Source organism: Ceratotherium simum, chromosome 16 (assembly GCF_057802395.1).
Source record: "Ceratotherium simum simum isolate JZ-2026a chromosome 16, ASM5780239v1, whole genome shotgun sequence".
NCBI lineage: Eukaryota > Metazoa > Chordata > Mammalia > Perissodactyla > Rhinocerotidae > Ceratotherium > Ceratotherium simum.
In genome coordinates this window covers 27,678,747-27,703,084 of record NC_141915.1, presented here as the reverse complement: position 1 = coordinate 27,703,084, position 24,338 = coordinate 27,678,747, and the positions used below count along the sequence as shown (strand labels likewise).

General features: G+C 37.8%; 1 protein-coding gene across 3 annotated transcripts in view; it reads left to right on the top strand.

The window, feature by feature from the left end:
- The first annotated feature begins 286 nt into the window (after positions 1-286).
- INTS2 (integrator complex subunit 2) overlaps positions 287-24,338 on the top strand; it is a 58,391-nt gene continuing 34,339 nt past the window's right edge. Inside the window, exons 1-13 of one of the 3 annotated variants that reach the window (XM_004434807.3) lie at positions 287-355; positions 1,614-1,920; positions 2,823-2,961; positions 5,029-5,131; positions 5,957-6,070; positions 9,526-9,656; positions 10,164-10,337; positions 13,176-13,402; positions 15,330-15,455; positions 19,607-19,678; positions 19,767-19,881; positions 21,893-21,961; positions 23,720-23,854. In XM_004434807.3, the coding sequence (XP_004434864.1) occupies positions 346-355; positions 1,614-1,920; positions 2,823-2,961; positions 5,029-5,131; positions 5,957-6,070; positions 9,526-9,656; positions 10,164-10,337; positions 13,176-13,402; positions 15,330-15,455; positions 19,607-19,678; positions 19,767-19,881; positions 21,893-21,961; positions 23,720-23,854 (1,722 nt within the window). In that variant the 5' untranslated portion in view covers positions 287-345. The other 2 variants (XM_014790911.2, XM_087440872.1) reach the window with 2 other exon arrangements.

The window sequence follows — 24,338 nt, the reverse complement described above, 5'->3', positions numbered from 1 at the left end:
AGAGATGGAAAGAAAAGAGTACAGTCTGGTTCCGTTAGTGTTCCTGTCAGTGGGGACTTGAACACTTCTCTTACATACGTTAAGCCATTTGAATTCCACGAAAATCCTGTGATGATGAAACTGCAGCTCGGAGGGGTTGAATGACTTATCTAAAAGCACACAGCAGGTACGCTCTGGAAAGGGGACTGTGAACAAATTGAAGCTGGGCAGACGAAACACCAGGGGAGGAAGGGGTGGGACCGCGCATGCGCACCGTTGCATCAGTGCGGACGTCTCTGGGTTTCCTTTCGCAGCCACCGTTCCTCTCAGTCCAGTACGGTGGCCGACGGGAGCCAGACGCTGGGGATGAATGAAGGTGCTGGGTGCAGGTTGAAACAGCCTCCTCCGCTTTCCCCTCCATCACCCGGGGTTCTGCCTTTCTGCAGTGTCCTCTTCCAGCCCCTATCGCACCGCCGACCCGATTGGTCCCGGCATCTTGGTTCTTGGTGCCTGGGTCGACTCAGGGCACAGCTAGGGCTGGGGAATCCGGATTATCGCCTAGGCCCAACTTCAGACCGCGCTCTCGAGTTCTACCGCGTCCCGCCTGTAGGGTGCGGAGCCCGTCTGGGGTCCCGATAGGTTGGAGGGTAGATCTTAAGGTATGAAGCTTCTGCTCCTCAGGCCTCAGCGCGTTACCCGGTCCATGTCGGCAACCGGCCCGACTTGGCTCAGCCAGAGGGACTGGTTGACTCTCGTTACGCCCGGGGCGAGACCTATGAGCACACAGGTCTGGGCGCCTCTGCTTCATTAGCCCGCCCCTCTGTTAAAAGGCCAGCTCCTCTTGCTTAATAGCAAAGCAACATTTCTGACCACGATTCTGCTAGTCTGTGGGTCTTAGAGGGGATGGCTTTGGCTACCTGCTCTCTGCGGTTTTTTTGGTTTTTTGTTTTTGCCTCTGATTACTTCTGAAGACAGAGAAGTGCCCAAGTGGGACTCATCTTTCTCCCAGAGCTAATTGCACCTCCACAGCTGTTTTTTGCCCAGTAGCACGGGGGACATAGGGTAGTGTTATGGCTTCCAGAGAGTTGAAGCTGGCGTTGATTCTGCTAGTGAGGCAATATACCAATGCTTCCATCCACTCCTGGAGGGTGGGAAAGAGAAACCTAACAGTTCTTTACATGTGTTGGGTAGGCATGTGAACTAAAGAGGTATGGAAGAGGAGCATTCTTAACTATGCTGTTCACTTAATTTTACTTACATTGTGGCCCTCATATGATGTATAGTGGAGAAAGTCTTGGACTGGGATTTAGCAGATGAAGGTTAAGCCTTGGATTTTGCCACTAACTAGTAATATTACTATGGGCCTGTTACTTAATCTCTCTTGGCTTCATATTCCTTCTTTGCAAAATAAGAGTATTAGAAAAAAGATCCCTAAGGCTGGAAAGGACAATATGCTCTGTTTTCTTTCTCATTTTCCAGATGGCAGTAGAAACATAGCCTTTTATTGTACCAGAAACATTGCCAACATAGGGGCATTTTAAAGATAGACCACATTTTTCAGAGTTTTTAAAAAGAGGGCGGTTCATACATGTAGAAAATTTTCCCCTACTTTCATTTGTTTTTTTTTCCGTTAGGATCAACAGTGATAATGACCGAGTGTACAAGCCTTCAGTTTGTCAGCCCTTTTGCTTTCGAGGCAATGCAGAAGGTGGATGTTGTTCGTCTGGCATCTTTAAGTGATCCAGAATTAAGACTTCTCTTGCCCTGCTTGGTGCGGATGGCACTTTGTGCTCCTGCTGACCAGAGCCAAAGCTGGGCCCAGGATAAAAAACTCATCCTTCGCCTTCTCTCTGGAGTGGAAGCTGTCAACTCCATTGTTGCGTTGTTGTCTGTGGACTTTCATGCTTTAGAACAAGATGCCAGCAAAGAACAGCAGCTTAGGTAATGTTATATTATATAATACGTGGGTTGGGATTTACTTGGATTTGCTAAAGAAGAGGGAATCAAATATTTTTTGGAGTTTTTAGGGCATTTTATTGGATGCACTCCTCCAGAAAAGAGAAGATTGAGGATCTAAACTTTGGAGAGCATTTTACTTAGTTCTTTTCTGTTTATAGTTAAAATTTTAGGATCTTTAAATTCCATATTATAAAGTGTTGTGTAGAAAAGTTTGGCTATATACACTGTTGTATTCAGACTAAACTGATTAGGCCAGTTACTCTCAGTGCGAAGTGGGTAGGGTAAGTTCCCCTAGAGAGGAAGGATTTATTGGAATCACTTGGAAGCCTTTTTTTTTTTTTTTTATGTGAGGAAGATCAGCCCTGAGCTAACATCCATGCCAATCTTCCTGTTTTTGCTGAGGAAGACTGGCCGTGAGCTAACATCTGTGCTCATCTTCCTCCATTCTATGTGGGACGCCGCCACAGCATGGCCTGACAAGTGGTGTGTGGGTGTGTGCCCAGATCCGAACCCACACCGCCAGCAGCGGAGCGCGAGCACTTAACTGCTGCGCCACAGGGCCGGCCCCTGGAAGCCTTTTTAAGGTTACATTGAGTCCCCAAAATTCTGGGCAGATGTTTTGTCCTTCCCTGCCTGTTGTGAGCCACTGTTGTTAATGGAAGTGGGTGTTAACTATCAGTTGTGATGGAATCTTTATATAGGCTGTGAATCCCTGAAATAGATAGGCAAACTAAATAGTATTTTAGAAGGAATATATTCATGAAATGGCTGAAAAGAATTCATACATTCTTTTGTAGATTATTTCAATAAAAGATCATTTTTATGCTATTATTTCTGTGCTAGTATTCTCATAATTGTTGTTTTACATGTTTGTACTTTATCAGGCATAAACTTGGAGGAGGCACTGGAGAGAGCATCCTGGTATCACAGCTTCAGCATGGACTGACATTAGAATTTGAACACAGTGATTCACCTCGTCGACTGCGTCTTGTGCTTAGTGAACTGTTGGCAATTATGAACAAGGTGCATTTATTTTAATCACGGCTCAAAATATGCGTGATTTGATGTCTACACATAGGAGGTAGAAACAGAGGCAAGAAGGCAGGCAGGCTGCATTCTCTTCTACACGTCTTTCTATTTGCTATATAAGTGTTTTCCTTTCAAAGGCTTGAAAAGATATTAAATGCGTGCCTTAAAGGCTTTCTTAATTACTCTTTTCTCTCATTTGTGCCTATTCTGCATTCTTTATCATAGGGATGTTTTTTCTGTATAGAGTCCATACAATGGTTTGTACAAATTACCAAATTTGATAATACATCTATAGGATATAAATTCCCCCATAAGGTGTTGTGAAGTGTAACTGAAAAATGTGTGTAATTCCTTTAGATGCTGAATGAACATTAATTACCTCATATATAACAGTGAGTAGGGAATATCAAAGCTGAATTGGATGTAGGATCATTCGCTAGCGTCACTCACTAGATGACTGAATTGGTGCACTAATGAAGGCTATTCAACTTCTCATCTCAGCAAAATGATAGATTGCTCTAGGTCTTGGACCTTTGGATAATTATGGTTAATTGAAACTGAATTTTATTTTTTTTTAAATTTTTTGTTTATTGCAGTAACATTGGTTTATAACATTGTATAAATTTCAGGTGTACATCATTATACTTCTATTTCTGCATGGATTACATCATGTTCTCATGTTCACCACCCAAATACTAATTACAATCCATCACCACACACAAGTGCTTAATTATCCCTTTGCCCGTCCTCCCTCCCCCCCTTCCCCTCTGGTAACCACCAATCCAGTCTCTGTCTCTATGTGTTTGAAACTGAATTTTAAATTTGTGAATGTCAGGGCTCTACCGTACAAAGAACTAAATTGTATCTTCATATTAAGATGGCTTACGTGAGATTAGGCCCAGAGTTTCAGAGGCAAAAGTTATTTGCTGTTAGAATTTCAAGGTCAGCTAAATTATAATAAATAAAGTTTAGTTTTATAAATTGTGGACAAAACAACTAAATTCTGTTTCCAAAGCAAATGTTGATAAGGGGGGTTTTAGTCACTTTTAGATAGTTTTTATGTTACAAATCTTTAAAAAAATTTCTGTTACAAAAAATTATTTCCATCTACTCTTTTCTACTATACTGATGGTCTTTAATTTCAACCAGTATTTTTCCCGCATCTTTTTCTTAATACCTCACTTGATGGCTCTAATAAAATAAGTGACCTTTCTCCTCTGGGAGGTTTCCAGAGTTTCAGTTCAGCACTCTTCAGCATATGGGAAGTGTGGTGATAAAACTACTATAGGAAATTTTTGAAAAAGTTAGTAGGTACTTTTGTTGACCTAAATTTTTATTCTTTGTTGTTCCCACAGCTCATTTGGAATTGAACATGAATTTATATTTGTCATATTGCTTTAAGTTTACAGTTTTTTGGCTTTTTTTGAGGTACAGCTTATGTAGGTAGCATTCCTAGTTTCTGTCTTCTTTTCTTCTTCTTCTTCTTTTTTTTTTTTTTTTTCGTGGGAAAGATTTTCCCTGAGCTAACATCTGTTTGTCAATCTTCCTCTCTTTTTTTTCCCTCTGCAAAGCCCCAGTACATAGTTGTATATTCTAGTTGTAAGTCCTTCTAGTTCTTCTATGTGAGCTGTTGCCGCAACCTGGCTGCTGACAGATAGGTGGTGTGGTTCCGCGCTGGGGAACTGAACCCGGGCTGCCGAAGCGGCCGAAGCGGCCGAAGCAGAGCACGCCCAACTTTAACCACTAGGCCCTCAGGGCTGGCTCCCCAGTTCGTTTCTTTGGCTTATCTTAATTCCAGATGTCTCCAAATATTTATATAGAAATAAATTATTGAGACCCATACTGCCATGTCCGACTAATAATTAATATGACTGCTAATTGTGGTTAAATTGGTTCAGATTCATCAAATACTGCATATTCTGCTGCAGTATATTAATGACATATTAAGAGACCTGGTCTTTAAGCTTAACAGATAATTACAAAAACAGTAAGAGATTTAATTCACTTCCTGAAATTAATAGAATTCATCATTTCTTTCTTTCTTTCTTTCTTTTCTTTAAGGTATCTGAGTCCAGTGGAGAGTTTTTTTTCAAGTCATCTGAGTTATTTGAGAGTCCAGTCTATTTGGAGGAAGCTGCAGATGTACTTTGTATTTTACAAGCAGGTATTGTAATGAGTGTAAGATACATTTCAGATAGTTTCTTATTGATACTGTGTAACTTCCTAACCTGGAATGTTGTGTTATTTTAACGATCACCTAATAAAAATGTACCTTAAAAGATTAAGTTAAAAATGGCTAATAGTAGGACAATGATTAAGTAAATTATATTATTTCCATAATATGGCATATTATGCAGCCATTCAAATGGTGTATTTGAAGAAATTTAATGATTTTGGAAAATGTTCACAGTATGTTAAATAAAAAAAGGCAAAGGGCAAAATGGTAAGTAGAATATAATCCCAGTTTTTTTAAAAGTTAAAACAATACCAATGGGGGGATTAAAATAAAATATTTTATTTATTAATTTTGAGTGATGAGATTAGAGCTGATTTTATTTTTATTCTTTACACTTTTTGTATTTTCCAGATTCTTTATAATAGGTATGTATGATCAGAATTAAAAGATAAAGGATGTAAAGATGCAAGGAAGATTTTCATGGAAATAACTCTTGACCAGCACTCTCCACTGCAGTGATGACGGTGTTCTGTGCTGTGCTGTCCAGTAGCCACTAGCTACATACTTGAAATGTGGCTAGTGTGACTGAGGAACTGAACTATTTTTAATTTTATTTAATTTTAATTAATTTACATTTAAATAGTCACGTGTTTGGTGGCTATCCCACTGGACAATTCAGCTCTAGACTATGAAAAGAAAATACCTTAATTTAATTGCTTTTAAATGACATCGGTGAAATGTCAAAAGATGTTTAATGTATAATACAATGAAATGTCACTCCTTGGTAGTAGCATTGATTTTGTTTTCTTATAGAGCTCCCTTCCCTGCTTCCTATAGTTGATGTAGCTGAAGCCTTGCTACATGTTAGAAATGGTGCCTGGTTCTTGTGTCTGTTGGTGGCCAATGTTCCTGATAGTTTTAATGAAGGTAAATATATTTAAAAATGGGATATTGCAGAGATTTGCCTGGGCATGTACAGGACCTGTTTTTTGAGCTAAGAAGAAACATTTACAGGGTTTTATTTGAGATTTTATCTTTTGAAAGTCTATTAGTGAGTATTCATTATAGAAATACTGCGTATAGAGATTTCAGCACTGTTTTGAGATTACAAACTTAAGTACAGTGAGTATGTAGCAAAAATTTTTTTTTGCTGTTAGTCACCAGTGCTGTAATAGGACAGTAAAAAATACTAAAGAACTAGTAGATGGGGCTGGCCCGGTGGCTTAGCGGTTAAGTGCGCGCGCTCCACTACTGGTGGCCCGGGTTCGGGTCCCGGGCGCACATCGATGCACTGCTTCTCCAGCCATGCTGAGGCCGCGTCCCACATACAGCAACTAGAAGGATGTGCAACTATGACATAGAACTGTCTACTGGGGCTTTGGGGAACAAAAAAAAGGAGGAGGATTGGCAATAGATGTTAGCTCACAGCCGGTTTTCCTCAGCAAAAAGAGGAGGATTAGCATGGATGTTAGCTCAGGGCTGATCTTCCTCACAAAAAAAAAAGAACTAGAAGATGTAATCTGTATGCTCAGGGAGCAAAGGGGAAAAGACGTATGTCTGTGAGATAGCCAGAGAGCAGTACGAGATATATGTAATCAGAAATACCAGCAATGAGACCTTTGCTTTTTAGCCTTATTGCTATCAGTTTGCAGAAAAGTGTAGGGTAGAAATTGAGAAAAATCAACTGAAATTTTCAGCTCTATTTCAAACTGCTAGTGATTGAAGATTGTTGTTTGGGTCTGAGTAATATAAAAATAAAAACCTTTATTGAGCGGGGTAATTTGCAAATTAGGAGCCAGGGAGGAGAAAGCACTGGATCTGGGGGGCATAATTTCTGGCTTTATCACTCGCTCTTTGCGTGATCTCCATCAAGATACTTAACTTCTCATCTGTAAAATGGGGATATTGATAGTATTTCCCTTACATTTCTCAGAGATTTATTGAATATCACATGACACGTAAAAGCCCTTTGTAAACTGTATTCTTGCTGATTTTCTCTCTACTTATTCCATCAGTTACTGAAGGAGGAGTGTTCATGTCTCCAAACATAATTATGGATTTGTCCATTTCTCCTTTCAGTTTTTGCTTCATGTATTTTGAAGCTGTTATTGGGTCCGTGTACATTTAGGATTGTTGTATCTTTTAGTGATTTGAGCCTTTTTCTTTTTCATTATAAGATGTCCTTCTTTATCCTGAGTAATATTCCTTCTTTTGAAGTCTACTTTATCTCATATTAATACAGCTTTATCAGCTTTCTTACAATCAGTGTTTGCGTGGTATATATATTTTTCCATCTTTTTAATCTATCTCTGTCTTTATATTTAAGGGATTTTTTGGATAATTGGATCTTTTTTTTTGTTTAATTTAGTGACAGTCTCTGCCTTTTAATTGGAATGTTTAGGGGGCCGGCCCCGTGGCTTAGTGGTTAAGTGTGCGCGCTCCGCTGCTGGCGACCCGGGTTCGGATCCCAGGCTCGCACCGGCGCGCTGCTTCTCCGGCCATGCTGAGGCCGCGTCCCACATACAGCAACTAGAAGGATGTGCAGCTATGACACACAACTATCTACTGGGGCTTTGGGGGGAAAAAATAAATAAATAAAATCTTTAATTGGAATGTTTAGACTATTTACTTAGACCATTTAATGTGGTTATTTTGGTGGTTAGATTTAAGTCTGTCATCTTGCTATTTGTTTTTTTATTTGTTCCCTTTTTCCTCTCCTTTTTCTTTCTTCATTTGGATTGAAATTTTTTAGGATTCCATTTTATTTCCACTACTGTCTTATGAGCTATACTTCTTTGCTTAATTTTTCTCTTTGCTTTTACTTATTTATTTTTGGTTGTAGGATTTATAGTATGTGTCTTTAACTTATTGCAGTCTACTTTCAAATGATTTTATACCTCTTCACATATAATGTGATATACTTGTGTTTCCCCCTCCTGTCCTTTGTGCCATTCTTGTCATAGATTTTATTTCTACGTGTGTTATAAACCTCAAAGTACAGTCTTACTACTTTTGCTTTAAACAGTTATATTTTAAAGACTTTAAAAACATGAGGGAAGAAAGTCTTTTTCTTTATCCACGTTTACCATTTTTGGTGCTCTTCATTCCTTTTTGTAGCTCTACATTTCCTTTTGGTATAATTTCCCTTTGGCCTGAAGAACTTTCTTTAACATGTCTTGTAGTTCAGGTTTGTTGGCAACAAATTTTCTTAGCTTTTTTTGAAAAAGCTTTTTTTTTTCCCTGAAAGAAACCTTATTTTGCCTTCATTTTTGAAAGATATTGGGTATAAAATTTTAGGCTGACATTTTCTTTTAGCTTGTTAAAAATATTATTCTGTTGTCTGTGGTAATTTTATTTATTTATTTTTTATAGACCATTTCCTTTCTGTCTTTCTTTTTTTTTTTTTGTGAGGAAGATCAGCCCTGAGCTAACATCCATGCCAATCCTCCTCTTTTTGCTGAGGAAGACTGGCCCTGGGCTAACATCCATGCCCACCTTTCTCCACTTCATATGGGACGCCGCCACAGCATGGCTTGCCGAGTGGTGCATTGGTGCGCGCCCGGGATCCGAACCCCGGGCCGCCAGCAGTGGAGCACACACACTTAACCGCTTCGCCGTGGGGCTGGCCCCATGTCTGTGGTAATTTTTTATCTCTGTTCCTCTGTACATAATGTTTCTTTTTTCCTCTGGCTACTTTTACTTATTTATTTCTTCCAGCTACTTTTAAGATTTTCTCTTTATAACTGGTTTTCAGAAATTTGATTATGATATGTCTTAGTATGATTTTCTTTGTGTTTAACCTACTTGGAGTTTTTTTTTTTTTTTTTTTTTTTATTATTTTATTTATTTATTTATTTTCCCCCCAAAGCCCCAGTGGATAGTAGTATGTCATAGCTGCACCTCCTTCTAGTTGCTGTATGTGGGACGCGGCCTCAGCATGGCCAGAGAAGCGGTGCGTCGGTGCGCGCCCAGGATCCGAACCCCAGGCCGCCAGCAGCGGAGCGCACGCACTTAACCACTAAGCCACGTGGCCGGCCCACCTACTTGGAGTTTATTGGGTGTCTGGGTTTATAGTTTTCATCAAATTTGGAAAAATTTCTTCAAATATATTTTTGTCTTCCATTCCCTTTCTCTTTCTGAGACTCTAATTATAAGTATGTTTGCCTACTTGATGTTGTCCCACAGGTCACTGTTCATTTTTTAAGTCTCTTTTCACTCTTTGCTTTATTTTGACCAGTTTCTGTTAATATGCTTTCAAGCTCCCTGATCCTTTCCTTCTCTGGAGTCCAATCTGCATAAACGATTGATTTTCCAGGCTGAAAAAATTGTTTCTAGCATCTTACTTACAAAGCTTAAAGTAATAAAGGCTATTAAATGTTCAGTTTGTAGGGGTCTGATCAAAAATGGAGAACGACAAGATGAAGAAAGTCTTGGAGGAAGGCGCAGAACAGATGCATTACGCTTCTTATGTAAAATGAATCCTTCTCAGGCCCTCAAGGTCCGAGGCATGGTGGTAAGAGATATTATTATTATTATTATTATTTTTATTTTTTTGTGAGGAAGATCGGCCCTGAGCTAACATCCACGCCAGTCCTCCTCTTTTTGCTGAGAAAGACTGGGCCTGAGCTAACATCTGTACCGATCTTCCTCCACTTTATATGGGACGCTGCCACAGCATGGCCTGACAAGCGGTGCGTTGGTGCACGCCTGGGATCTGAACCCGGGCCGCCAGCAGTGGAGGGCACGCACTTAACCGCTACGCCATGGAGCCGGGCCAGATCTTATTGTTTTTATGAGACAAAATCCTTTATGTTAGGATTTTGGAACTTTTCTCAAGGTGGTTTTAGAATCTTGGAGAGATTTGGAATTATAATTATATACTAGATGTATTACCTTCCTTTCTGGGTTTTTGTGTTTTGAGATACGTCTTCCTCTAAACTTTAGATGTTTTAGATTCTGAAGCATCCTGGCCCCTTTTTCTTACGATATTGAGTGCAATTTGTTTTCTTTGCTGTGTTAGGTGGAAGAATGTCACTTGCCAGGCCTTGGAGTGGCTTTGACATTGGATCATACTAAAAATGAAGCTAGTGAAGATGGAGTGAGTGACTTGGTTTGTTTTGTTAGTGGTTTGCTTCTTGGAACAAATGCGAAAGTCCGGACTTGGTTTGGAACTTTTATCCGAAATGGACAGCAGGTGAGGGATAAATATATATGTAGGCTAAAGATCAGAATATTTTGGCAATTAGTAAAAGAGAAAGAAACACTTGTAGAATGATGTCATTAGAACAGTGGTTCTCAAACTTCTTAGTCTCAGGATCTCCTAATGTTTAAAAAAATCAGGATACCAAAGAGCTTTTGTTTATGTGCTTTTATCTACTGATATTTATCATATTAAAAATGAAAACTGAAATTTTTGAAATATTTAATTTATTTAAAAATAACAATAATCTATTAAATGTGAACATAATTTTTATGGAAAATAACCATATTTTCCAAAACAAAAAAATTTGTGAGAAGAGTGGTGTCATTTTACATTTTTGCAAATCTCTTTAATGTCTGGCTTAATTGAAGCCTTTGGAAAACTGCGTGTACACGTGTGAGAAAATGAGAGTAAAAAAGGCCAATAATTTCTTAGTATTATTAAGGAAATATTTTTGACTCTCAGACTAGTGAGAACTGCTGCATTAGGTCATCAAATTATTATTATAGTCTGTAATTTTAATATATATATATATTTTTTATTGTGGTAAAATATACATAATGTAAAATTTACCATTTTATTTTTTTTATTTATTTTTTGGTGAGGAAGATTCACCCTAAGCTAACATCTGTTGCCAAATCTTCCTCTTTTTGCTTGAGGAAGATTGTCCCTGAGCTAATATCTGTGGCAGTCTTCCTCTGTTTTGTATGTGGGACGCCACCACAGCATGGCTTGATGAATTGTTTGTAGGTCCACGCCTGGAATCTGAATGTGTGAACCCCGGGCTGCTGCAGCAGAGCACTAAAACTTAACCACTGTGCCACTGGGCTGGGCCCAAAATTTACCATTTTAATCATTTTTAAGTATACAGTTCGGTAGCATTAAGTACATTTACAGTGTTGTGCAACTATTACCATTATCCATTTTCAGAACTTTTTCATCATCCCCAACAGAAATTCTGTACCAGTTAAACAATAATTCTGTTCCCTCTTCCTCCCAGGCCCTGCTAACCTGTATTCTACTTTCTGTCTCTATGAATGTGCCCATTCTAGGTACCTCACACAAGTGGAGTCATACAATAGTTCTCATTTTGATTTTGGCTTATTTTACTTAGCCAAATATTTTCAAGGTCCGTGCGTATTGTAGCATATGTCAGAATTTCCTTCCTTTTTAAGGCTGAATAATATTCCATTGTATGTATATACTACATTGTTATTTATCTATTCATCTATTAATAAATATGTGTTATATTTTGCGACAGTTTTTAACATGCAAAATATTTTACTTTTTCAAAAAACATTTCATGGTAGCTCTGAATAGAGTCCCTATGAAAGAACTAATGCAGATTGATTTTTAACTTGTTGAGGTCAGTGAACTAGATAGTACCATATGTATTGCTTAGATCTTCCAGTCTATTTTTTTTTTCTCCCCCCAAAGCCCCAGTGGATAGTTGTATGTCATAGCTGCGCATCCTTCTAGTTGCTGTATGTGGGACGCGGCCTCAGCATGGCCGGAGAAGCGGTGCGTTGCTGCGCACCCGGGATCCGGGCCCGGGCCGCCAGCAGCGGAGCATGCGTACTTAACCGCTAAGCCACGGGCCCGGCCCATCTTCCAGTCTATTTTTTATGCTACTGATTCACCGTACTTTTCTATATCCAGCTTCTACTTTATTTCTAGCCTTTTTGAAAACTAATTTTAAGGTTTGCTTCTTTAGAAGGAAGGTAACGTTCATTGTATACCTTCTATGTGTCAGACACCGTGCTAAGTACTTGGGATGCTCATCTTGTTTGTTATTGTCCTTTGTGTGCAGTAAACTTTTCTTATTTGAATCTAATGTTATTAAAGCAGGTTTATTATATTTTGCTGGGAAACACTCTAAAAATAATAACTAACATTTGTCTAGTCCTTTACAGTTTAGAACTGTTTTCATATGTATTTTCTTTGTTTGTTCATTCATTCATCTATTTAACAGATATTGAGTGCTTGCTCTATATCAGGCACAATGTTAGGCCTTGCCGAGTAAGAGATGACTAAGACGTTACCCCTGCCTGAAGTGCTGTGGGATTGATAGACTTGTAAATTCCTAATTAAAATAGCTCTGGGAGTTAAATATTATTATTATTTTTTTTTTGTGAGGAAGATCAGCCCTGAGCTAACATCTGATGCTAATCCTCCTCTTTTTTCTGAGGAAGACTGGCCCTGAGCTAACATCCGTGCCCATCTTCCTCTACTTTATATGGGACGCCATCACAGCATGGCTCGACAAGCAGTGTGTCGGTGCGCTCCCGGGATCCGAACTGGCGAACCCCGGGCCGCCGCAGCGGAGTATGTGCACTTAACCGCTTGTGTCTCCTGGTGGCCCCTGGGGGTTAAATATTATTAATAAAATATTCATTTCCTTATCATTTAAGGAAATAGAGTTCAGAGAGGTTAGCTAATATACCTAAAAGTATGTAATTAATTAATAGCAGAGCTGTTATTTAAACCCAAGATCTCTGTCTTCAAAATCTAAGCACTTTTTACTATACCTCATATGACTCCATTAGACATTATGTATTTGAAAGTGCCATTTAAGTGATATTTTACAATTCAAATTGTCATTAATTTAGTATTTTCTGTATAACCAATCCAAATTGGGGTGAGTAGAGTATTCTTCAAATGAACCAGTGAATTTTGAGTTTGCTTGATTGATAAAAATGAGATTCTGCAGTTGTGACAGCCTCCTCAAATGGGTCAATTTCAAGTGTTTGGCTGGGGAGCTTTGTGTGAGCGTCCTTTTGACTTAGTAAGTGATCCATGCTTTCTTCCTTTTGTGGTCCATATTTCTTACAGAGAAAAAGAGAGACCAGTAGTTCTGTCCTTTGGCAAATGAGAAGGCAGCTTCTTCTGGAGTTGATGGGCATTCTTCCCACAGTAAGAAGTACCCGCATTGTGGAAGAAGCTGATGTGGAGATGGAGCCCAATGTGTCTGTGTATTCGGGGCTGAAAGAAGAGCATGTTGTGAAAGCCAGTGCACTCTTACGTCTGTACTGTGCTTTGATGGGGATCGCTGGACTCAAGTATTCAATAATTTGATATTTTATCTTTTTATCATTTTACTTTCTTGTTTCTAATCCCAAGAAAGTGAGCCAAAGGCCTTTTATTCAGAGGCTTTGGGTTTTCTATTGGGCTTAGGTAGCGGGCTGGCCTATATCAAGAATGAAGTCCTAAGGCAAAACATTCCTAGCTGGGATATATCCATCTATTTTGGTCTGATTGTAAATAGAATTATGTAAATATGGGAGGGGTGAAAGCAGTTTAAGAAACCTATGACTTCACCACAGTCTGATATGAATATGATGAATGATTTTTGAGTGATCCTTTGCCTATCCCATGCTGCTAATTGAAGTAAATCTCTCCTGTGTTTCCTTTTACAACTGAGATCATAAATTGTTTAAAATTGGTATAATGTGATTATTAAGCCCAAGGTTTCTTATTTAGTCACTGCACTACGTCCTTTTGAATAATGTCCTCAACTATTATACATGCTGTCCTCACTTTGCATGTCTCCAATATGTGTGAATTTCACTTAGCACAGTTTAGTTAACTAACACTGGTCCCTCAAGAATTAATGTATCAGTTACTGTGATACATTAACCAAATAATTATAGAAAGTACAAACTTTGTTGAGAACTCTTCAACCCACAGATCACAATGTAAATAACAGATGCACGTCATGATCGGTGACCAATTGCATCATTTCTTTTAAAGTGTTGGCGACTGGTTACTGCACATTATTATTTGGTTCACGAGCAGACAGCAAAGTGGCTCGTTGTTTTTGTCTCCTTGTCTCAGTGATAAACCCATGTGGCATTTTACAAAAGTGGATAATTGAAAGAGAGAATTGGCCAATAAAGACGAAAGTATAGCAAAGAAACAAAAAGTGGTAACACTGGAAGTGACATTTGAACCAAACATAAATAGAAGAAATAGCTGACTGTGAGAATGTTGACACTGCTGCCGTTTGAGAGACCCTTGATATGTAGCCAGGTGAACTTAGTGAAGGCAAACTTGTCAACATAAATGAGGCAAGTCATTGTGGCAAAAAGGATGAAGTTCCAGAGGAAGTGATGCTGGCAAAAGTCTTCACGTTAAAGGAACTCTCAGACATTTCGTGACTGAAAGTACAAAGGATAAAATGTTGGAAGCTGATCCAAACTGACAAGAGGGTATGACAATTCCTCAAGCCTTAGAAAAGATGCTCACTCCACATAAGTTATACAATGAGAAGAAGGCAAGGGCTGTTCAAACTACTCTTGATAAATTTTTTAGAAAGAAAACACTTTAATTCCCAATGTTTCTAATATTTTCAATTATAGAGTGCTATATAAATACTAGTTTTACTGTTTTTTTTTCATTTCCCTATGCATTATAAGTTTTTAATGTTTTGAGAAAAAATTTTATTGAAGGAGATCCAGTAGTTGTCATTTTCCCCATTGATTATTATTTTTTTTTAATTTTATTTATTTATTTTTTCCCCCAAAGCCCCAGTAGATAGTTGTATGTCATAGTTGCACATCCTTCTAGTTGCTGTATGTGGGACGCGGCCTCAGCATGGCCAGAGAAGCGGTACGTCGGTGTGCGCCCGGAATCCGAACCCGGGCCGCCAGCAGCGGATCACGTGCACTTAACCGCTAAGCCACGGGGCTGGCCCTCCCCATTGATTATTAAGATTTCGACACATAGTTTAAGCTTGCATGGTTATTTTTATGGTCCCACATTACCATGCAAAATGAGGACTGCCTGTCTTTGTGTCTGAGGAAAAACGCTGATTGTAAATGCAACAGTTCTGCTTTTGACTACTTAAAATGTTAAAAATTTTATAAATATTGAGCTATCAATATAAAGCTCAAAATTTGTATCTGAAAGTTTCAACTGTTGGAAAGTCCCTTTTTCTTCCTTCCTCTACTAAAAAAAGTAAAGCCTAATAATGTATTCCTTTTTTAGACCAACTGAGGAAGAAGCTGAACAATTGCTGCAGTTGATGACAAGTCGTCCTCCCGCTACACCGGCTGGGGTTCGCTTTGTTTCCCTTTCCTTTTGTATGCTTCTGGCCTTTTCTACACTTGTCAGGTACCTTACCATATAAGGTGCTCTATTTTCTCAAGGTCTGCTTTTGTTTATTTATTAAAATGCATGTATAGCAGCGTTAGGAGCTTACTATAAACATTGTCTAGGTATGGACAGCGGTGTTATCTTTTAGTAAAAGGGTGTCAGTAGCATCTACCGTATGCCAGTCATTTTATTAATCTTGATGACAGTTTCATGTGCACATTGTTTAAAGGAGTCAAAATTGTTCTTCAAGATTTGTTAAGACAAATAGCAGTCCTTACTCCCCTTGTCCCTGTTCCCCCTTCCCTAGAGGCACCTTCTTTCCGTTCTTTTAGCTGATTCTTTTGTTTATTACTACCACATCTTTAACTAAAGATTTGCTACGTCTTGACTTTTCAATTTTAGGAGTATTTGTTGACTTCTCACTATGAAAGATGAGGAATGCATTCTCTCTTTTCTCTCTCTCCCCAAGACATCTACACGTCCTTCGTATCTTCCCGTTCTCCCGATACAGTTATATTATAATTTTGCTTTGACCAATATATAATTGTTTATATTACACTATTGGGAGCTCAACCATGTAGTAGATGATTACTTCTCTTCTGCAAAACTTGTTTTTTTGCATTAATAATTATCCTGTTTTTCTTCTTTGTTTTTCATTTGCTCGGTGTTCTGTGTATTTAATGTTAGTGCAAACTCAAACTCTCTGCCAATCTAAACCTCGTCTCAAGATGTTTAGGCTCATTAGATATTCTATCAATTTAATTTTCCTGAGGAAATCTCTCCTGGAGCATTTCGACCTGCTCCAATCTGAAGTGGTTACCTCTGCCCCTGGTCCATAGCTTTCATCCTGGAATTGCTCTTCACTATCATTTTGGGGACTTGCTTCTCCTCTCCTCGTTGGATCTCCTGTTTCTTGCATCTCCTGTCTCCATCTTTTTTCATTTGCTCCTTCATTTTGCTTCTTTTATGTGGGAGGTAAATTATTTTGAGACTGGGTATTTCTGAGAATGTCTTTATTCTACTTTGACACTTGATTGACAGTTTGATGGGATATAGAATTCTAAGTTGGAAATAATTTCCTTTGACAGGTGGGGATACTCAGCACTATACTAATGAGGATGGCAAGAAATAATTTCCCTTGAAAACTTTGAAAGTCTTGTTCCATTGTCTTCTAACTTGCAGTATTTGCTGTTGATAAGTCTCATGACATTCTGATACCTGGTCCTTTGTGTGGCTTGTTCCTTTTTACTTTTTTTTTTTTTTTTTTTTTGGTGAGGAGATCAGCCCTGTGCTAACATCTGCCAATCCTCCTCTTTATTTGCTGAGGAAGACTGGCCCTGGGCTAACATCCGTGCCCATCTTCCTCCACTTTACATGGGACGCCGCCACAGCATGGCTTGTCAAGCAGTGCATCAGTGCATGCCAGGATCCGAACCGGTGAACCCGGGGCCGGCCGCCGCAGTGGAGTGCGTGCACTTAACTGCTTGTGCCACTGGGCCGGCCCCTGGCTTGTTCTTTTTTAATATGGAAACATATAGGATGAGCTTTTTGTCCCTAGGTTTTGAAATTTCTGGATAATAGGCCTTGGTGTGAGTCCATTTTTGTCTATTGTCCTGGGTATTCAGTAAGCCCCTTTCAACTTGGGAATTTATATCCTTCACCTTCAGTTCCTAGAAATTTTCTTGAACTAATTAGTTGGTAAATGTCTTCCACATGGGTTTTCTCTGTCTAAAACCTCCTCTTTTTTGGATTTTTGGACTTCCTTAAACAATCATCTTATTTTGTTATCCTTTTCTATTTTCCATATCTTCATCTTGTTTTGCTTTTTAAAAAACAGCTTTATTAAGAGACCGTTTACATACCATAAAATTCACCCATTTTAAAGTGTACAATTCAGTTGTTTTTAGTTTGTACTAAACCATCACCACAATCTAATTTTACGACATTTACATCATTCTGAAAAGATACTGCTCATTGTACCTTTTAAAGGATTTGTTTTCAACTTTATCTTCTAATCCTAGTTTTTAATATCTAAGAGTTCTTTTTTGTTCTCTGTTTCTTATTTATAGTGTTTGTTGCTTCATGGTGGCATGATTTCTCTGATAGTAATCATGATTGAAGGAGTTTTGTTTGTACTGTTTCTTTTCTCTAATTTTCTTTTTTTCTGTCTTTTTTTGGTTTCTGTTTTTCAAGTTAGAAGGTTTTTTTAGGAGTTTGATAATTCTTGATTGTCTGTTCATATTTAAGAGTAGGAAATTAAAAAGCAGATTAGAACCTCCAAATGCACTTTGGGAAACTCCGGGGCTTATCACACTGTTAGAGAAGACTATTGTCTTGCCTGGAGTGTGAAGGCCTGACAAGAAACCCATAGGCAAAGTTAAAAAGTGAGGGTTGAGGGCCTGCAGTATAATAGTTCACTTAATTCTCCTACTTTCAGAAGGGTGCTTCAGATATCCCTGGTTGTCCCTCAGTTCAGAGACACCCTCTTTTACCATCTCCAGAGAATAAATCTCCAATCTTCTTTCCACCAGGGGATGAGTATTTATCTATTTGTGTAGAATGGAGAAGGTGATTTGGAGGTCTACTACATGTATAGACTGTCAGCCTTTTTAAGTTAGTCTCTCTTCACTCTCACTCCCAGAACTGCCTGGAATTATCAATTCTTGAGCACTTTGGGGATTCTGTGTATAAAGTGGATTGGTTTTCCCTCCTGCCAGTTTAGTATTCTGCTTTCTTGGGTTGGCTAAGTCAGTTACCACTCATCTTGTATGTGCTCTAGCTTCCAGTATTTTGTATTGTCCCTCGTCATCATCGTACGCATTTATGCCTTTTAGAAAATCCCTTTAATGTAGTTTGAGTGGAGTTTCAGGAGGGTGTGAAATTAAGTCTGTGAAATGAAGTGCTTTCTTTCCTCTTTACCTGAAGCAATTTCTAAACATTATCTCTAATACTCATTACTTCTATAAGGTAGGTGGTTTTATCTGTATCTTATGGGTAGGAGAGCTAAAGTTCAGACAGATTATTTAAATTTCTTGTTCAAGGTCACACTACCAGTAATTAGCAGAGATGCGATCCACTCAGGTCTGGCAGGCTCTAAAGGCTATAATCTTTCTACTACATAACACTGTCTTTTATTAGTGGAATGATTTAGGTATGGTTGAGAATGACCTTTTTAATTTTCTTAGCTTGGGGTAGCAGGCTTTTCAGTTGCTTTTTGTTTTACCCATTTACACTACAGTGAAGTAGAAGGAGATCAGTGAAAATTATTTTCACAAGTCAAAGTTAACTTGTACCTTTCAATCAAAATCTAGGAATTCTCTTTAAAAAAGTCATTGTTGTTGGTATGTTTTTTATAACTGTTTTTCATATCTGATGAGCCCATCGCTGTCTTCCTTTTCTTTTTCTTTTTTTGAATAGTGATTGCTTATTTCTCTACAATTTTGAGTTCTGCTCAAAATTTTTCTATAAATTAAATTTCATTTTTCAGGTAAAAGACTAACTTGTTACTGTTCAATTACTCAGTTTGTGACTTTTGTTTTTTTTTTTTTTAAAGATTTTATTTATTTATTTTTCCCCCCAGTGCCACAGTAGATAGTTGTATGTCATAGCTGCACATCCTTCTAGTTGCTGTATGTGGGACGCGGCCTCAGCATGGCCGGAGAAGCGGTGCGTCGGTGCGCGCCCGGGATCCGAACCCGGGCTGCCAGTAGTGGAGCGTGCGCACTTAACCACTAAGCCACGGGGCCGGCCCAGTTTGTGACTTTTTGATGCTTAAGTTTTAACACCAGATTTTTTTTTTGTTTTCTATATGAAATAAGTATCAGCTGTTAATATAGTTCTTCTAACATTTTAATCCCAAAGAGCCTTTGCTTTTCCAGGAAGTGTGAGGAAGTTCACTCTCTCCAAATTGCAAATGCAGTAACTAAGACTGAGAGGGTGTGGCTGTTCACATTCATGAGGAAAAGCAAAGGTCCTCATTCTTATCTCTAAGACTACTTTATATCTTAACAACAATTAATAGCCAATTCAGCAAGCAATTAATTTGAATTGATATTTCAAAATAGGGAAGGAAAAAAAAATTTCTACCAAAAATAATTCCAGAATGGTTGCTTATTCTTACGCAAGTCTACCTGATTTAAACCAGTGACATTCTGGTCTGTTTTATATAGTACCCCTGAACAGGAGCAGCTGATGGTAGTGTGGCTAAGTTGGATGATAAAAGAAGAAGCTTATTTTGAGAGGTAAGGTGACTTCATTTGTTTCGGTTAGCTGAGTAAGTTTTTCTTATCCTCTCTTTGGAGTTTCATGTTTTCTTTTTTGTTTCAACAGTACTTCAGGCGTCTCTGCTTCTTTTGGGGAGATGTTGTTATTGGTCGCTATGTACTTTCATAGCAACCAGCTTAGTGCTATCATTGACTTGGTCTGTTCCACTTTGGGGATGAAGGTAATTTTTTAAAAATTTTCTTTCTAAAGAAGGTGATACTAAGCTGGGCATTTTCTTGTAGTTGAAAGTAAATAGACTGTAAATAGTAAATAGATTTTCATTTTGAAGTAATTTTAGCTGCTGAATAGTTTTAAATTTTATCAGGGGCTCTTAGAAAAAAATACAGTATGAAAACATTTATTTACAAGAATAGATGTTCAATGTAGAAAGCTTGGAAAACACAGAAAAGAAGGGAAAAATATAGTTCCATTGTTCATATATATCAAGTATACTATTGTTAACATCTGGTGTCTATTCTTTCTTTAAATTGATATACATATTTTGTAATTTTAAAGAACCTACCAATATATGATAAACATTTCCTCATTTCAGTAAATATTCTAATACAATATAATTTTTAATGGCTGTATATTAGTCCATCATGTGGGTTGATCATGACTTTCTTAATGGATCCTCTCTTATTTGCCATGTAGATTTTTCAGTTTCTGAATAATGCTTAGATGATATCCCTATTTATGTAAATACACACACAGACACTCACACATATATATCTTCAAACACCTTTTGGATTATTTTCTTAGGATAAAGTTCTAGAAAGCAGTTACTAAGTAAAAGAGTATGATGATGTTAAGGTGTTTAATGAGTATTGCCAGATTATTTTCCAGAAAGATTACACCAGTTTAACTGTTGTCATTAGTGAATGAGAGTGCCTATTTTCCTAAACGCTCACATCACCAGGCATTATCATTCTTTTTATTCTTTGCAAATTTGGTTGATGGAAAATGGTCTCACTTATTTTGCATTTCTTTGATTACTAGTGAAACTGTGGTTTTTATTATTATTATTTTTTATAGTTATAGTTTATAGTGGGTTTTTTGGATAGTTTTTAAAATCTATGTGTTTTCGCTGGTTTAATTGTTTTGTGAAAAGCTTATCAACGTCCCAGTTTTTTTATAGGAAGTTTTATTGATTTATTTTTCCTTTCACTGATTCAGAAGGACTCTGTATATATAAATTATATGCCACTGTGCCTCATATATCGTATTTCATTGATTTCAAGACACATATTTTACCCAATATTGAAATTGGGATTCATTTTACAGTTGATGTGTAATGTTAATGTGGTAGCGTTCCCCCCTTTTTTTCTTGAAAAGCTACTGTTAAATCAGTGATGTACTTTATAATCCTTAGTGTGTTTAAAAGTACGATAGGTTGCAATTGATTTTTCCCAGCCTTTTTTGCCATGTGGAAATTATTTTTTCGGTGTGTAGTATATTGAGTATTTCTGGTGTGTTTGTTACTTTGCTATTTTGCTTAGAAATGTTTTTGTTTCCTCAGGTTTGTAGAAATGGTCACCTATATTTTCTTCTAGTGTTTTGTGTCTCGATTTTTTTTTTTCTGAGGAAGATCGGCCCTGAGCTAATATCGCTTGCCAGTCTTCCTCTTTTAGCTGAGAAAGATTAGCCCTGAGCTAACATCCGTGCTCATTTTCCTCTATCTTGTATATGGGATGCCGCCACAGCATGGCTTGATGAGCAGTGCGTAGGTCCGCACCCGGGATTCAAACCTGCGAACCCCGAGCCGCCAAAGTGGAGCTTGTGAACTTAACCACTATGCCACTGGGCCGGCCCCTGGCTTCATGTTTTAAATTTAAGCCTTTAATACATTTGGAGTTCATTTTGAGTATAGTGTCTTGTGTGCAAATATATATAAATATATATATATATTCCCCAGAAAGGTAGCTATCTCACCTCCATTTATTGCATAATCCACGTCTTCCCACTGACTTGAAATGCCAATAATAGTATTTACTTAGTACATTTATATGTTGGTTCTGTTTCTGAGGAAAAACACACTTTAATGTTGGGTTTGAGAAGCCACTTCTGAAATAGAGTATTTGAACATTAATTTTATATATTATAGTCATTTTAGATAATAAATTTACCAGAGAAAATTGTGCTTCATATTATTATATTTTCACATGCTATTGGAATTCTTTTGATTGTTTTAGATTGTAATTAAGCCAAGCTCCTTGAGCAGGATGAAGACTATCTTCACGCAGGAAATTTTTACTGAGCAGGTACTCCTTTAAATTTATTCTCTTTAAATTTATTTAACTTTCTTTTACAGGATTCTTTGAGCCAAAACTTGTATGTCTCAGTTTAAGAGACTAATTTGGTCTTTTTATATTCCCTTTTAGTTTCCAATGATGATTTATTTAATCTTTGAAACTTCTGTAAAGAATAATCCCATTTAAAATTTACTTTTAAAGCTACTCACAGGGCCAGCCTCGTGGCCTAGTGGTTAAGTTTGGCATGCTCTGCTACAGTGACCTGGGTTCGGTTCCCAGGCACAGACCTACACCACTCGTCGATGGCCATGCTGTGGTGGCAACCCACATACAAAATAGAGGAAGATTGGCACGGATGTTAGCTCAAGGCAAATCTTCCTCAAGTAAAAAGAGGAAAATTGGCAACAGATGTTAGCTCAGGGTGAATCTTCCTCAGCAAAAAAAAAAAAAAAGCTACTTACTACATACAAAAGCATGTTTTAAATTTACATATTTTGGAGACTTTGAGTAGCTACTTAAGAGTATAGTCTTAGATATTGATGGTAGGGATCTCACATGGGGTAATCATTTGGATTTGTCAGGAGGAAAATGAAATAGAGACCTATTTAAACCTTTAGGCTGTAAGATTTATTTCTAACTAGATTATAAACTAGGGTTTAAATTCCTTATTCTTGTATTTACGTGTTCTTATTTGGCCTCAGCACCTTTGTCCATGGGTAATCTTAAGGATACTTTATTTTTTTGGCGGAGACTATTCTAAAATTAAAAATTAATTGCCAGGGGCCGGCCCTGTGGCTTGGTGGTTAAGTGTGCGCGCTGCGATGCTGGTGGCCCGGGTTCGGATCCCGGGTGCGCATCGAGGCACCACTTCTCCGTCCATCCTGAGGCCGAGTCCCACATACAGCAACTAGAAGGATGTGCAGCTATGACATACAACTATCTACTGGGGCTTTGGGGGGAAAAATAAAATAAATAAAATCTTTAAAAAAAAAAAAAAAAAAAATTAATTGCCAGATTCATTTGTCAATTTAAATCTCAGAATATAAAAAATATATATCTCTTAAAAAATGAAATATTTGAAAATACTCATGGATCCCTAATTGTTGCTTCTTTTAGGGTACTTGATATTCTCATCCCTGTACCAAATTCTCCTTTCTCCCCTCAGTGCACATATACTCCCATGTAATAGTCACACATAAGACACAGGAAACTTGTAAGTTATTTTTTATGTGTTTAATTTAAACTAACTGGAAGACAACTTTGGGGAGGGTCTTTGAAAGACAATTAGAGGTCTATGCATGACACAATAAGAATAATAAAAATTCCTGCTTATATTTATGTGATACTTTATAATTCACATATGTTTTCAGAAAAACCTTTTTCCCCCCTCACAAAAACCTTTTGAGGCAGGTAAGACAATGTTGTCCCATTTTGTAGATGTGAAAATAGGCTCAAAAGATAGTGACTTACCCAAAGTCATTGAGCCCAGATTTTACGATTCCAAATTTTATATTTTTTTACCTTACTATACCACCATCAACATATCTATGTTTAAAAACAAAAAAAATTAGAGAACATTACCAATCCCTAAATGTACGCCGCCTCACATTCAAAAGTAATTAGATCATATAATAATTGGTTTTTATCATTTATTCCTAAGGACCACACTTACACTTAGTTTTAACAGTCTACCTGCTAAACCTCCCTCTTTCAGAATAATTTTATATCTGTTCTATCATATGTATTAATACTATTTTTCCCTTTTAGGTTGTCACAGCTCATGCAGTTCGGGTCCCTGTCACCAGCAACCTGAGTGCCAACATTACTGGATTTTTGCCTATTCATTGTATTTACCAGCTTCTCAGGAGTCGTTCCTTTACTAAGCACAAAGTGTCCATAAAAGTATGACCTTAACATTTATATTTCAAGTTACAACCTAAGTTAATGTTCTTTTCCCAGTTCTGTGTCCGTTTGTAGGCCTTTGCTGTGGGTTTTGTGTATGAAATGTGTCTAGGGGCCGGCTCCGTGGCTTAGCTGTTAAGTGCGCGTGCTCTGCTGCTGGCAGCCTGGGTTTGGATCCCGGGCGCGCACCGACGCACGGCTTCTCCGGCTGTGCTGGGGCCGCGTCCCACATACAGCAACTGGAGGGATGTGCAGCTGTGACATGCAGCTATCTACTGGGGCTGTGGGGGCAAAAAATAAATAAATAAAGTTAAAAAAAAAAAAAAAGAAATATGTCTAGTTACTAGTCATTTATATAGTTATAGTAATTAGGAACTTAATGTCATGTTTTTTAAACAATAGAGCTGTTAAGTTATTTGCAAAATGTACAATATTACTAATCCATTTATTTATTTATTTTTAAATTTTATTTATTTATTTATTT